Source organism: Nomascus leucogenys, chromosome 24 (genome assembly GCF_006542625.1).
Source record: "Nomascus leucogenys isolate Asia chromosome 24, Asia_NLE_v1, whole genome shotgun sequence".
Lineage (NCBI taxonomy): Eukaryota > Metazoa > Chordata > Mammalia > Primates > Hylobatidae > Nomascus > Nomascus leucogenys.
The window spans coordinates 28,233,506-28,247,792 of record NC_044404.1 but is presented as its reverse complement, the minus strand read 5'-3'; the positions used below and the strand labels follow the sequence as shown (position 1 = coordinate 28,247,792).

The 14,287-nt window shown below is 43.9% G+C and overlaps 1 protein-coding gene and 1 pseudogene across 5 annotated transcripts in view; both read right to left on the bottom strand.

Moving 5' to 3' along the window:
- Window positions 1–14,287, bottom strand: part of PHACTR4 (phosphatase and actin regulator 4) — a 131,473-nt gene that overhangs the window by 43,780 nt on the left and 73,406 nt on the right. For 2 of the 5 annotated variants that reach the window (XR_004028413.1, XM_030805270.1), the window contains exons 3-4: window positions 1,724–1,747; window positions 336–509 (exon numbers count right to left, since the gene is read on the bottom strand). Coding sequence is in view for 4 of the 5 variants with exons in the window: in XM_030805270.1 (XP_030661130.1) it covers window positions 336–509; window positions 1,724–1,747 (198 nt within the window). In the remaining variant the exon portion in view is untranslated. Of the gene's footprint in view, window positions 1–335; window positions 510–1,719; window positions 1,748–14,287 lie in introns of all 5 variants that reach the window. The other 3 variants (XM_030805271.1, XM_030805269.1, XM_030805272.1) reach the window with 2 other exon arrangements.
- On the bottom strand, window positions 8,693–9,867 carry LOC101176960 (annotated as a pseudogene).

The following is a 14,287-nucleotide window of genomic DNA, read 5'->3' as shown; positions in this document are numbered from 1 at the left end:
ATTAACTGGGCACACTAGCTCATGCTTGTACTTCTAGCCACTTGGGAGGCTGAGGCAGGAGGATTGCATGAGCCCAGGAGGTTGAATCTGCAGTGAGCTGTGATTGCGCCACTGTACTCCAGCCTGGGCAGAGGGAGATCCTGTCTCACCAAAAAAAACAAAAAAAAAAACAAAAAACAAAAAACAAAACAAAAAAAAGAACAAGAAAAGAATAAAAGATTAAACACCCTCTTCAAATAGAGGACTACAGAAACTTAGGAAGATAAGGAAAAATTAAATACGTCTCACATAGAGAATTCTACCTCAGAACACACATTTAACCCTTAATATCTCACCTTCTGAAGTCTCTTTAAACTTATCACTACTTTTTTTTTTCCTCCATTTCCAGGGCTTGAAGATCTTGCCAAAGCCGGAGAACTTGCTCTTCCTTTTGGTAGGAGGCGTTGTGTCTCCTGCTTCCACACTGTCCATGACCATGCCTGGCTCTGTAGCGGGCTGGTCTGCTTCCTCTGTTACATGGAAAGAAGAGAGGGAAGGAAGCAAATGTATGATTTCAGCATAATCTCTAAAATGTCCCTTCCCCTCTCTTCCTGTGGTAGTTGGAAAGGACCGGAGCAATGATGAACAATCATGCAGACAGGGAGACTCCTAGACATCACAGGGACACCAAACATCAAAATCCATTAACAGATAAATTACTCAGGAGAAAAAGGAACCAAAGCAAGCTGACATCATTTTAGGACAAAGCCTGGTGAAATGATCAGAGCCAGCTCAACATCTTTTAAAGATGCATGTATACAAAATGTGGATGTCTTACCAAATGCATGAGATCTTGCCTTACTGAGGCAGGGAATTCCTGACTCATTAGTGAGTGAATCATTGTCTCTATTAAACATTGCCTTTCCCTGCCCTTTTCAGGATATAAATAGTTCAGGGAGAGGTAACACATTGTTAATACCTTACTTACATCTGCTCATCAAATTATTTTCTCCCTTCACAAAAAGGGCCCTAGGTATTGGAAGGTGCTCAGAGTTGGGGGGCAGAAGCATTAGAAAGTGGGTACATTAAATTGGAGGGAAATGTTTTCAGAAAGTAGAGGTGAGATTCCAATTTGTCTACCATAGTAGTGCTTTAGAAACAATCATAGGCTGGGCACAGTGGCTCATTTCTGTAATCCCAGCACTGTGGGAGGCTGAGGCAGGCAGATCGCTTAAGCTCAGGAGCTTGAGACCAACCAGGGTAGTAAGGTGAAACCCTGTCTCTACAAAGAATACAAAACCAAAAATTAGCTGGGCATGGTGGTGTGCACCTGTAGTCCCAACTACTCAGGAGGCTGAGGTGGGAAGATGGCTTGAGCCCGGGAGGTCAGTGCTGCAGTGGCCTGTGATTAAGACACTGCACTCTAGCCTGGGCAACAGAGTGAGAGCCTGTCTCAAAACACACACACACACACACACACACACACACACAAAATCATAACATTAAAGATTTGACACAAAACATAACTGACATGATACATGTGCAGAATTGAAATAAAAGGCCATGAACCCCTCATAATGACCACGCATGCAGGGTTTAGTTAGTTAGTTTTAATGGCAGAGACAGGAGAGCCAAGGCGGGGCCAAGAATTTAAAGAAACGAAAAAAAAAATAAAATAAAACCAGCAGGAAGGCAACAAAAAAAAAGCAGGAAGGTACACAATGCAGCTTTGCACTCCACCTACTGTTCCAAGGTTCTCTGGAGAAGTCTAGAGAGGAAGAAAAAAAAAGTCATGTGGAAAAACCATCCTGAAATTAAAGTGGAACCTCTACTTTGTAGAAATACATCAAGGAACAGCATATGATAAGCTAACATGTTGACTGTAAACAATTTCACATCTGAAGCAAGTAATACTTTTGGAGGAGGGTAAAAAGGTCATAATAGTCACTAAAAAATCTTTTTTTAAAAATTTATTATTATTATTATTATTTTAGAAACAGGGTCTCACTCTGTTGCCCAGGATGAAGTGCAGTAGTGTAATCATAGCTCACTGCAGCCTCAAATTCCTGATCTCAAATGATCCTCCTGCCTCAGCCTCCTGAGTAGCCAGGACTATAGGCATGTACCATCACGCCTGGCTAATTACAAAAAAAATTTTTTTTGTAGAGATAGGGTCTCACCAAATTGCTCAGGGTGGTCTCAAATGCCTGGTCTCAAGAGATCCTCCCTGCTTGGCCTCCCAAAAGCACTGGGATTAAAGGTGTGTACCACCACACCTGGCCTCTCTCTCTTTTAAAACTAGGTATTTTCAAAAGAGAAAATATACAACCAACTGCATTAAATTTTTACAAGAAACAACTGCCAAATTCAATCTTTTTCTCATTTGATTGATGGAGGTTTAGGGAAGTTTTTCAATAAAGGTTAGATTTATACAATCATAATTACCACAGTAAATGCAATGATGACTACTGATGCATTAGTTTGCTATGCTCAGGAGACTTAGGCAAAATAGCGTCCTCATTACTAAAGTGCAAAAGATGGAAATGACAAGAGGACAGTGACTCTTCCTAGTTGCATGACTTATTCAAAGACATTCTAGGTCTCAATTACTTTAACACTTTACATGAAATACACCAGAATCTGATTATTTATCTCTCTCTCTCTCTCTATTTATCTAGTTATTTTAGAGACAGGGTTTCGTTCTGTTGCCCAGCATGGAGTGCAGTGGCACAATCACAGCTCACTGAGCCTTCAACTCCAGGACTCAAGCAATCCTCTGCCTCAGCCTCCTGAGTAGCTGAGATTACAGGCAAATAGTTGAAATTATGAGAATGTCTCAGATTACAGACACTGGCAACGACATCTGGCTTCTCTTTTAGGTAAAGAAAGACCAGTCTGGGGAACATGAAGAAACCCTGTCTCTTAAAAAAAAAAAAATTAGTTGGGCATGGTGCCATGTGCCTAGTCCCAGCTACTTGTGAGGCTGAGGTGGGAAGGTCACTTGAGCTCAGCAGGTCCAGGCTGCAATGAGCTGTGATCGTGCCACTGCACTCCAGCCTGGGCGACAGAGCCATACTGATATGGTTTAGATATGTGTCCCGTTCAAATATCAGGTTGAATTGTAATCTTCAGTACTGGAAGTGGGGCCTGGTTGGAGGTGACTGGATCACGGGGGTGGATTTCTCATGAATGGTTTAGCACCATCCATTTGGTGCTGCCTTAGCAACAGTGAGTGAGTTCTCGTGAGAGATGGTCGTTTAAAAGTATGTGGCGTCTCCCTCTTTGCTCTCTTGTTCCTGCCCTGGTCACGTGACATGCTTATTCCTGGTTGGTCTTCTGTCATGATTGTAAGTTTCCTGAGACCTCCCCAGATGCAGGGCAGTTGCAAGCATTATGTTTCCTGTACAGCCTACAGAACCACGAGCCAAATAAAGCTCTTTTCTTTATAAATTATCCCGTCTCAGGGATCTCTCTATAGCAATGCAAGAATGGCTTAATACGGGCACCTTGTCTCAAAAAAAAAAGTTGATACACATGCAAAATATGTATATAAAAAAGCCACTGAACACAAAACAAAGAGAGCAACATTTTCTTTGCTTCTTATGCAAATTCGCTTGATTTTCACGTTTACAAAACTTTTAGAGGCAGATGTCCTTCTTTCCTCTTACCTCCTGTGTTGGGGTTGAGCCACACCTGGCCCTGACTCAGTTATCTCAAATTCACACACACATATTCATATCCTCATATTCTCCCTCCTTCCTTCCCCTCTTTTTCCTACTCTCCAGGACAAGCAGTACATTATTTCCAAGACTCCGAAATCTGTCCAAATACTTGGAATCAGCCCAATTGCCTTTTCAAAATACAGAATCTCCAGGAGGTAGGACTTGAGAATCTGTTTTAAAAAATCTCTCCAGGTCAGCCTAGGGTCCTAAGGTCAGCCAGGTGTGTTAAACCCAATACCAGATTATTGTCTGGAAACCTCATGGAGGTTAAAAGAGACAGAGGCAGACATTCTCTGGCTATAGGCTGCTTTTTTGTTGAAGAAAAATGAACTAGGGGCCAGGCATGGTGACTCATGCCTGTAATCCCAGCACTTTGGGAGGCTGAGGCAGGCAGACCACCTGAGATCAGGAGTTTGAGACCAGCCTAGCCAACATGGTGAAACCTCGTCTCTACTAAAAATACAAAAATTAGCTGGGTGTGGTGGTACATGCCTATAATCCCAGCTACTCGGGAGGCTGAGGCAGGAGAATCTTGAACTTGGGAGGCAGAGGTTGCAGTGAGCCAAGATCACACCACTGCACTCCATTCACTCCAGCCTCGGTGAAAGCAAAAGTCCATCTCAAAAAAACGAAAAAGAAAAATGAGGCCAGATGCGATGGCTCATGCCTGTAATCCCAACACTTTGGGAGGCTGAGACAGGTGGATCACTTGAGGGCAGGAGGTCGAGACCAGCCTGGCCAACAGGAGGAAACCCTGTCTCTATTAAAAATAAAAAATAAAAATAAAAAAATTAGCTGAGTATGGTGGCAGGCACCTATAATCCCAGCTACTTGGGAGGCTGAGGCAGGAGAATCGCTTGAACCCAGGAGGTGGAGGTTACAGTGAGCCGAGCTGGTCTCAAACTGCTGGGTTCAAGTGGTCCTTCCGCCTCAGTTTCCCAATGTGGTAGGATAATTGGAGTGTTTAGGCCATTTATATTTAATGCTTTTCCTATGTATCTCAAATATGGTCCAAGTTACAAATAAACAACAGAAGCTTACAGTTATTTCTTTCCAAATTTATAATACATTATCTCCAATTATGTGTAATTGGAAAGTGTATTGTGCAGTTGTTGGGCATGGTGTTCTAAATATGCCAATTAGGTCAAGGTGGTTAATCATATACAAATCATTAAGATCCCTTCTGATTTGTTGTCTGCTTGCTCTATCAGTAACTGAGAGAGGCATGTTAACATCTCTAATTATGAAAGTGATGGCCGGGTGTGGTGGCTCACACCTGTAATCCCAGCACTTTGGGAGGCCGAGGTGGGCGGATCACGAGGTCAGGAGATCGAGACCACAGTGAAACCCCATCTCTACTAAAAATACAAAAAATTAGCTGGGCGTGGTGGCGGGTGCCTGTAGTCCCAGCTACTCGGGAGGCTGAGGCAGGAGAATGGCATGAACCCAGGAGGCGGAGCTTGCAGTGAGCCGAGATCACGCCACTGTACTCCAGCCTGGGCGACAGAGCAAGACTCCCTCTCAAAAAAAAAAAAAAAAAAAAAAAAAAGAGAAAGTGATTTCTCTCTTAGTTCTATTAATTTTTGCTTTATATACTTTGAAGCTGTTATGAGGTATATACAAATTTAGAGTTATTATATCTCCCTTTTGAATGGACTCTTTTATCTTTGTGGGTTCAATCAATCCTCTGGCCTCAGTCTCCAGAGCAGCTAGGATTAAAAGCATGTGCCACTACACCTGGCTAATTAAAAAAATAATAATTTTTAGTACAGACAAGGTCTTGCTATCTTGCCCAGGCTGATCTCAAACCCCTGAGCTCAAGGGATCCTCCCACCTTTGGCCTTCCAAAGTGCTGGGATTACAGATGTAAGCAGCTGCACCCAGCTTGACAATTATCTAATAGGAGTTGCTGTTTTTTGAAATAAGATCTTGCTGTGTCACCAAGGCTGGAATGCAGTGGTGTGATCTCAGCTCCTGCAGTCTCAACTTCCCAGGTTCAAGCAATCGTCTCACCTCAGCCTATTCAGTAACTAGGACTATAGGCATGCATCACCATGCCCTGCTGATTTTTAATTTTTTGTACAGACGGGGTCTCACTATGTTGCTCAGGCTGGTCTCAAACTGCTGGGTTCATTCAAGTGGTCCTTCCGCCTCAGTCTCCCAACGTGGTAGGATAATTGGAGTGTTTAGGCCATTTATATTTAATGCTTTTACTGGCATAGTTGAATTTAAGTCTACTATTTTGCTATTCATTTTCTATTTGGCTCATTTATTCACTTATTCTGTGCATCCTTGACTTATTACAAATTTGTTAATTTAGTACTTTTAATGCTTCTTCAACAATGCAATAATCTTTTTTTTTTTTTTTGAGATGGAGTCTTGCTCTCAGTGGCATGATCTTGGCTTACTGTAACCTCTGCCTCCCAGGTTCAAGTGATTCTCCTGCCTTAGCCTCTCGAGTAGCTGGGATTACAGGCGCAGGCCACCATGCCTAGCAAATTTTTGTATTTTCAGTAGAGATGGGGTTTCACTATGTTGGCCACGCTGGTCTTGAACTCCTGGCCTCAAGTGGCCCGCCTGCTTCAGCTTCCCAAAGTGCTGGGATTACAGGCGTGAGCCACCGTCCCTGACCTATTTATTTATTTATTGAGACAGAGTCTCACTCTGTCATCCAGGCTGAAGTGCAGTGGTGTGATCTCAGCTCACTGCAACCTCCGCCTCCTGGGTTCAAGTGATTCTCCTGCCTCAGCCTTCTGAGTAGCTGGGATTACAGGCATGCAACACCATGCCTGGCTAATTTTTTAATTTTTAGTGGAGATGGGGTTTCACCATGTTGGCCAGGCTGGTCTCAAACTCCTGCCCACCTCAGCCTCTCAAAGTGTTGGAATTACAGGTGTGAGCACTGCGCCTGGCCAGGCTGGGATTTAAATCTACATCTCTCCGACTTCAAAGTCCGTGATCCTTTCTACCATAATGCCTTCAGAATAAAGGTTCAGTTGAAATTTTACAAGTCTTTCCAACATCTGGTTTCCTTCACTCACAAGTTTTCAGAATATAATTTACAAAGCTGGCATGATCTGATTTAATTCTCGCCATCTAGATGGTCAGTATTCATCTCTGTATAGTTTATTTTAACAATTTGATATTCATCTCAAACACTGTTCAATGTTAAAATTTTAAAATGGTAGAAATTCTAAAATTAGGTTTCTTTTTAAAATTTTTTTGAGACAGGGTCTGGCTCTGTCACCCAGGCTGGAGTGCAGTAGTGTGATCATGGCTCACTATAGCTTCGACCTCCTGGGCTCAAGCCATTCCCCCACCTCATCCTCCCGAGTAGCTGGGACCACAGGTGCATGCTACCACATGCAGCTAATTTTTAAATTTTTTGTGGAGATGGGTTATCAGTATTTTGCTCATGATGGTCTCTCAAACTCCTAGACTCAAGTGATCCTCCTGCCTCGGCCTCCCAAAGTGCTGGGATTACAGCCGTGAGCCACTGCGCTCAACCTCTTTTTTTTTTTTTTTTTCCAGACAGGCTCGCTTGGCCATCCAGCCTAGAGGGCAGTGGCACAATTACTGCTCACTGTAGCCTTGACGTCCTAGGCTCAAGCCATTCTCCTGCCTCAGCTTCCCAAGTAGCTGGGACTAATGCCATGCACCACAACGTGTGGCTAATTTTTATTTTTTGCAGAGATGGAGTCTCACTTTGTTGCCCAGACTGGTGTCTAACTCCTGGACTCATGTGATCCTTCTGCCCAGTGTATTGGAATTACAGGCGTGAGCCACCATGCCCAGCCCCAAACATTTTCTGATTTTACGTTTAAAATAAAATTAACCCTTGAACAACACGGGGGTTAGGGGCACCAATCCTTTGGAGTTGAAAACCCACATATAACTTTTACTGCCCCAGAACTTAACCACTAATAACCTACTTTAGAAGCCTTATTGATAACATAAATGGTCGTTTAACACATATTTTGTATATTATACGTATAATATACTATATTTTTGGGGGGTGGTTATAAAAATTTATTATAAAGAATATTACCACCAACACATACAGACAGGCTAGGACACCATGGTACTGGGTGAAGGACAGCTAGTTCTTTGGAAAATGAAAGGTTTGGGTGGCGTGGGCCTCACGCCATGCTGATTGGTCTGTAGACGCCCCCGTGCCAAACACATGCCAAACACCACAGGGCATCAGGACATCAGATGCCCGCTCTGTGTGCCCACAAGTGTTCCCTGTCTCATCTGGGCCTTCGAAGGGAGCACACCCAGAAGCGAGCAACTGAAGACAAGGGTTTCCTAAGGTTCCCCAGGCTGGGTCTCTGAAGTCACAGCAACAGCATTTTAAGCAATGTGTTTAATCGGATGATTTCCACAAACTGTCGATGAAGTTTCTAACCAGCGCAATTCAGTGAAGTACAAAACATCGAGTTACAGGCTGTGGGAAGAGAAGGCAGCACCAATGGTGGCACCTTCCAATCCTGGTTGTTCTAGGGGCAGGGAGAGGGGAAGGTCTTTTTTCAAACCAAGCCCCTCATTTCAGTGTACAAAAGAATTACTCTGATTGATATTGAATTGTATGGAAAACAAAATGGGGCCGGGCACGGTGGCTCACACCTGTAATCCCAGCACGTTGGGAGGCCGAGGTGGGTGGATCACGAGGTCAGGAGATTGAGACCATCCTGGCTAACATGGTGAAACCCCGTCTCTACTAAAAATACAAAAAATTAGCTGGGCATGGTGGCGGGCGACTGTAGTTCCAGCTACTCGGGAGGCTGAGGCAGGAGAATGGCGTGAACCCGGGAGGCGTAGCTTGCAGTGAGCAGAGATTGTGCCACTGCACTCCAGCCTGGGTGACGGAGTGAGACTCCATCTCAAAAAAAAACCACACACACACACACACACACACACACACACACACACACACACACACACACACCAAAATGGACCAAAAAGCAAATACTACTGTATGTTGGGGTGGAAGTGGGAGGAAAGAATGAGTCCTTCGAAGCAGGAAGGGACATAGCAGGGGGAAGGTTCTGTGCCTGTGACCGCGGGTGGTCACTCAGGCTGCTTCATTTTTACTTTTGGTGGTCTCAGGAAGGTCTGATTTTTCTTCTCTTTCTTCCTCTTTGTATTGGCTTGGAAGTTTCGCCAGCTGTCCACACGACCATCTCGACTTTCCTCAGTTTTTCTGCCACTCTCTTTCTCGTTTGGCTTTTTTTTGAGCTTCAATCTTTTCTTCCCTTTGTCGTTTCCTTTCATGCATCTCTTTGGCTTCTCTCTCTTTCCTTTTAATTTCTAGCTCAGCAGAGAGTTTCATTGTCTGTTTATACACAGCTTGTTTGAACCACTCAGGATCATCGTCCTCTACAAATGTAGGTTTTCCTTCCTTCTTTGTTTTTTTTTTTACTCTTTCACAGTGTGTTCCACGTATTCTTTTTTATTTTTATTTTTATTTTTTTGGAGACAGAGTTTTGCTCTTGTTGCCCAGGCTGGAGTGCAATGGCGTGATCTCAGCTCACTGAAACCTCTGCCTCCCGAGTTCAAGTGATTCTCCTGCCTCAGCCTCCCAAGTAGCTGGGATTACAGGGGCCTGCCACCACACCCAGCTAATTTTTTTGTATTTTTAGTAGAGACGGGGTTTCACCATGTTGGCCAGGCTGGTCTCGAACTCCTGACCTCAGGTGATCTGCCCGCCTCGGCCTCCCAAAGTGCTGGGATTACAGGCGTGTGCCACCGTGCCCAGCCACGTTCCATGTATTCTTTTCCTGCCTGAATTACATCCAGGGCCCTCTTCTTTTGGTCCTGATCCAGTAGCAACTTTTATGCTTTGTCCACAGCTTCAAAAGCCTTTTGTGCTCTGTCAGCATCATGATTTTTGTCAGGACGCACCAATGTGGATAACTGCTGAAACTTCTTTTTTTAATTTCTTCATCTGTAACTTCAGGATCTAACTGAAGAACCTCAAATGGGTTCAAATTGAAGTAAGAGGAACCAGGACGGGTCCGTATTTCAATCTGATTTTTGGATGTTAGAACCGAGTCTCTCTTCTCTATTTGTTTCACCTCACTGTAGAAGGTCAGAAATGCGTCCTCTGTGCTGCCTCTGCTGCCCAAGACCCACTCTCTCCTGAAGCCGCCATTTCCCCAGCCCAGCCACCACCTATGTACTATATACTTATAAAAATGGCAGGCAACTGCAGCTACAGACCTCAGTCTATGGTACACATCACATCAAGCAATTCAACTTTTCCTTGTGTGTTTTTTTTTCTTTTTTTCGTTTTCAACTTTTTCTCATAATGTCATGACTCTTCTCTGCTTCTTAAGAGCAATTCCAGTATCATTAGTGGCATGTGCTGTAGGTCCCATGGTGTTATTCAAGATTTATGATACTGCACTAAGCTATGAAGAACTGCTCACTAGAAGATTAGCATCATACAGCATTTTAAGTGGATACTGGCAATACTTGAGCTCACTTTAATAGTAATAGGAGGTGGCTATGAAATTACAGCAGTACAGTATATGCTACAGTTAATTCAATTCATTTTTATTTTTATTTATTTATTTTTTTGAGACAAAGTTTCATTCTTGTTGCCCAGGCTGGGGTGCAATGGTGTGACCTCGGCTCACCACAACCTCCGCCTCCTGGGTTCAAGCGATTCTCCTGCCTCAGCCTCCCAAGTAGCCGTGATTACAGGTACGCACAACAACACCCGGCTAACTTTTGTATTTTTAGTAGAGACAGGGTTTCGCCATGTTGGCTAGGCTGGTCTCGAGCTCCTGACCTCAGGTGATCTGCCTGCCTTGGCCTCCCAAAATGCTGGGATTACAGGCGTGAGCCACTGTGCCCGGACTTACTTTTATTTTTATTTTTTATTTTTTGAGATGGAGTCTCACTCTGTCTCCCAGGCTGGAGTACAGTGGTGTGATCTCAGCTCACTGCAACCTCCGCCTCCCAGGTTCAAGTGATTCTTCTGCCTCAGCCTCCTGAGTAGCTGGGACTACAGGCATGCACCACCATGCCCAGCTAATTTTAGTAGAGATGAGGTTTTGACATGTTGGCCAGGCTGGTCTTGAACCCCTGATCTCAAGTGATCCACCCACCTTGGCCTCCCAGAGTGCTGGAATTACAGGCATGAGCCACTGTGCCCAGCCTCTTTTTAAAAATTTTTGAGACAGCATCTCACTCTTGCAGTGGCGAGATGAGAGCTCACTGCAGCCTCCAGCTCCTGGGGGCATCAAGCGATCCTCCCACCTCAGCTGTCTGAGTAGCTGGGACAACAGGCATGCGCCACCACACCTGGCTAATTTTTTAATTTTTTGTAGAGATGGGGTCTCACTATGTTGCCCAGGTTGACCTTGAACTCCTGGCCTTAAGTAATCCTCTTGCCTCAGATTCCCAAAGTGCTGGGATTACAGGCAAAAGCCACCACATCTGGCCTGTGAGTTTTTTTTTCAAATTGTTGTAAGTCTCCAATTTGTCAATACATTTATTGAAAAACATCCACACGGCCGGGAGCGGTGGCTCACACTTGTAATCTCAGCACTTTGGGAGGCCGAGGCGGGTGGATCACGAGGTCAGGAGATCGAGACCACGGTGAAACCCCGTCTCTACTAAAAATACAAAAAATTAGCCGGGCGTGGTGGCGGGCGCCTGTAGTCCCAGCCACTCGGAGAGGCTGAGGCAGGAGAATGGCGTGAACCTGGGAGGCGGAGCTTGCAGTGAGCCGAGATTGCACCCACTCCAGCCTAGGCGACAGAGTGAGACTCTGTCTCAAAAAAAAAAAAAAAAAAAAAAAGAAAAAAGAAAAACATCCACACATAAGAACCCACGCAGTTTAAACCTGTGTTGTTTAAAGGTCAACTGTAATCTGGATTCTAAGAGTTCTTTTAAGTATATTCTCCTAGTTTGCCACAAGTAAAATATTGTGCTAAAGGAGCTAGAAACCAAATTTAATGAAGATCTAAATATGCCAGGTAAAAGTGTTTTAGCTGTATAATAAAGAGTTTTGAAGAATGCATAAATTTACCAGGCATGGTGGCTCATGCTTTTAATCCTAGCACTCAAGGAGGTGGAGGTGGTGGGGATCACTTGAGCCCAGGAGTTTGAGATCAGCCTGAGCAACATAGGGAGACCCTGTCTCTACAAAAAAAAAAAAAAAAATTAGCCAAGTGTGGTGCTTGCCTATAGTCTTAGCTACTTGGGAGGGTGGGGCAGGAGGATCCTTTGATCTGAGGAGGTTGAGGCTGTAAGTGAGCTGTGATCGTGCCACTGCACTCCAGCCTGGGCAACAAGTGAGACCCTGTCTCAAAAAAAAAATTAATGCATAAGTCCTTCATAGCAGTGGCTGATTAGATCTAATTAAGCCATTTATCTCTAAAACTGCTACAATAACACTGGGCAGGGCACAGTAATGCACACCTGTTGTTCCAGTTACTCAGGAGGCTGAGGCAGGAGGATTGCTTGAGTCTAGGAGTTGAGGCTGTATTGTGATATGTATCATTGCACCTGTGAATAGCCACTGCACTCCAGCCTGGGCAACGTAGCAATACCCTGTATCTAAAATAAATAAATAAAATAAAAAAAAGAATCCTGCTACAGTATTTCAAACTTCAAGCTTCTTAGTATGAATTTCTGTTTGACAGGAAGATTCAATTGCAATGCTTAGAAACTGTAATAGAAACAAAGAGAAACTGACAGATGAATACGTTACAGAACAAAGAGTAGGCTGGATGCAGTGGCTCACGCATGTAATCCCAGCACATTGGAAGACCAGGTGGGTGGATTGCTTAAACCCAGGAGTTCAAGACCAGCCTGGGCAACATACTGAGACGTCATCTCTACAAAAACACAAAAATTAGGCTGGGTGCAGTGGCTCGCGCCTATAATCCCAGCACTTTGGGAGGCCGAGGCGGGCGGGTCACTTGAGGTCAGGAGTTGGAGATCAGAATGGCCAACATGAAACCCTGTTTCTACTAAAAATACAAAAAAAAAAAAAAAAAAAAATTAGCTGGGCGTGGTGGTACATGCCTGTAGTTGCAGCTACTGGGGAGGCTGAAGCACAAGAATCTCTTGAACCCAGGAGGCAGAGGCTGCAGTGAGCTGAGACCGCTCCATTGAACTCCAGCATGGGCCACAGAGCAAGACTCCCTCTCAAAAACAAAACAAAACAAAACAAAACAAAACAAAACAAAACAAAAACCACACACACACAACAATTGGCTGGGCGTGGTGGCATGCACCTGCAGCCCCAGCTACTCGGTAGGCTAAGGTGAGGGAACTGCTTAAGCTCAGGTGGTTGAGGCTGCAGTGAGCTGTGATCATACCACCGTACTACAACCTGGGTGACAGAGGGAGACCCTGCCTGAAAACAAACAAACAAACAAAAACAAAAACAAAAAGTATACTCGGGTATCCAGAAATCATCACTGTTTTTTAAAAAATTATGTAAGTCCACCCAAATTTGTTTTATACTAATAAAGGACTAAGAAAGATGAACCTGAAACTGTTCATATGCCAATTCTGCACATAAATCTTTGTTCTCAGCATCTCTGATTTTATAAAATGCTCCCTCTAATTTCCAATTTGACAGAGAACATACAGGCATGCAGTCACATTTGGATATACCGTTGTTTCTGTTTAAACTAGTTATGGCATTTTAAATGGCCTATGGCCCCATTCTGTTTTCTATGAGTGCAAAAAAAAAAAAAAAAGATAGTTTTCCTTTGTTTGCCAGAAATCAGGGTGTAGAATGCTGGTATAGTTTTATAATTGTGTGTTCCAAAGAAAACACCTTTTTCTTTGAGTCATATAGCTACAGGCCATTAGGAAAGCACGTCACAGAGTTGATAGTCTTGGTGTTTTTTGGAGGGGGCGGAGGCCGGGAGTGGAAGATAACTAACCAAATTACAGTTTGGAGTTTCCTGTTTGAGTAGTACCCTGAAACCAGGCCTAGTATTTACTTACTCCCTCATTCAAGTTGCAGCACCTCACATATCATAGGCTTGTTTCTTACACCACGAATTATGCAGAGTTCTAGTAGTTTCTTCAACCACCATATTTTTCCTAGTAAATATTTAATTGAAGTTTTTAAGTGCAAGTGTAGTTGTTTCATATGAATTTCAGGTTTTCTTTTCTTTTTTTTTTTTTTTGAGACAGACTGTCGCTCTGTTGCCCTGGCTGGAGGGCAATGGCGCGATCTCAGCTCACTGCAACCTCTGCCTCCTGGGTTCAAGGGATTCTCCTGTCTCAGCCTCCCAAGTAGCTGGGATTACAGGTGCACACCACCACGCCTGGCTAACTTTTGTATTTTTAGTAGAGATGGGGTTTCACCATGTTGGCCAGGCTGGTCTCAAACTCCTGACCTCAGGTGATCCACCCATCTCGGCCTCCCAAAGTGCTGGGATTATAGGTGTGAGCCACAGCACCCGGCCACTGGCTGTGATTTTTAAATAAATGTATGATATTTATAAAAACCACTTAGCACCTTTCATCTTCAGATAAAGTATTCATTAACTATTTGCTATAGATACAAATTATACCTGCATAACTTGATGGAGATATGAGATAAAATA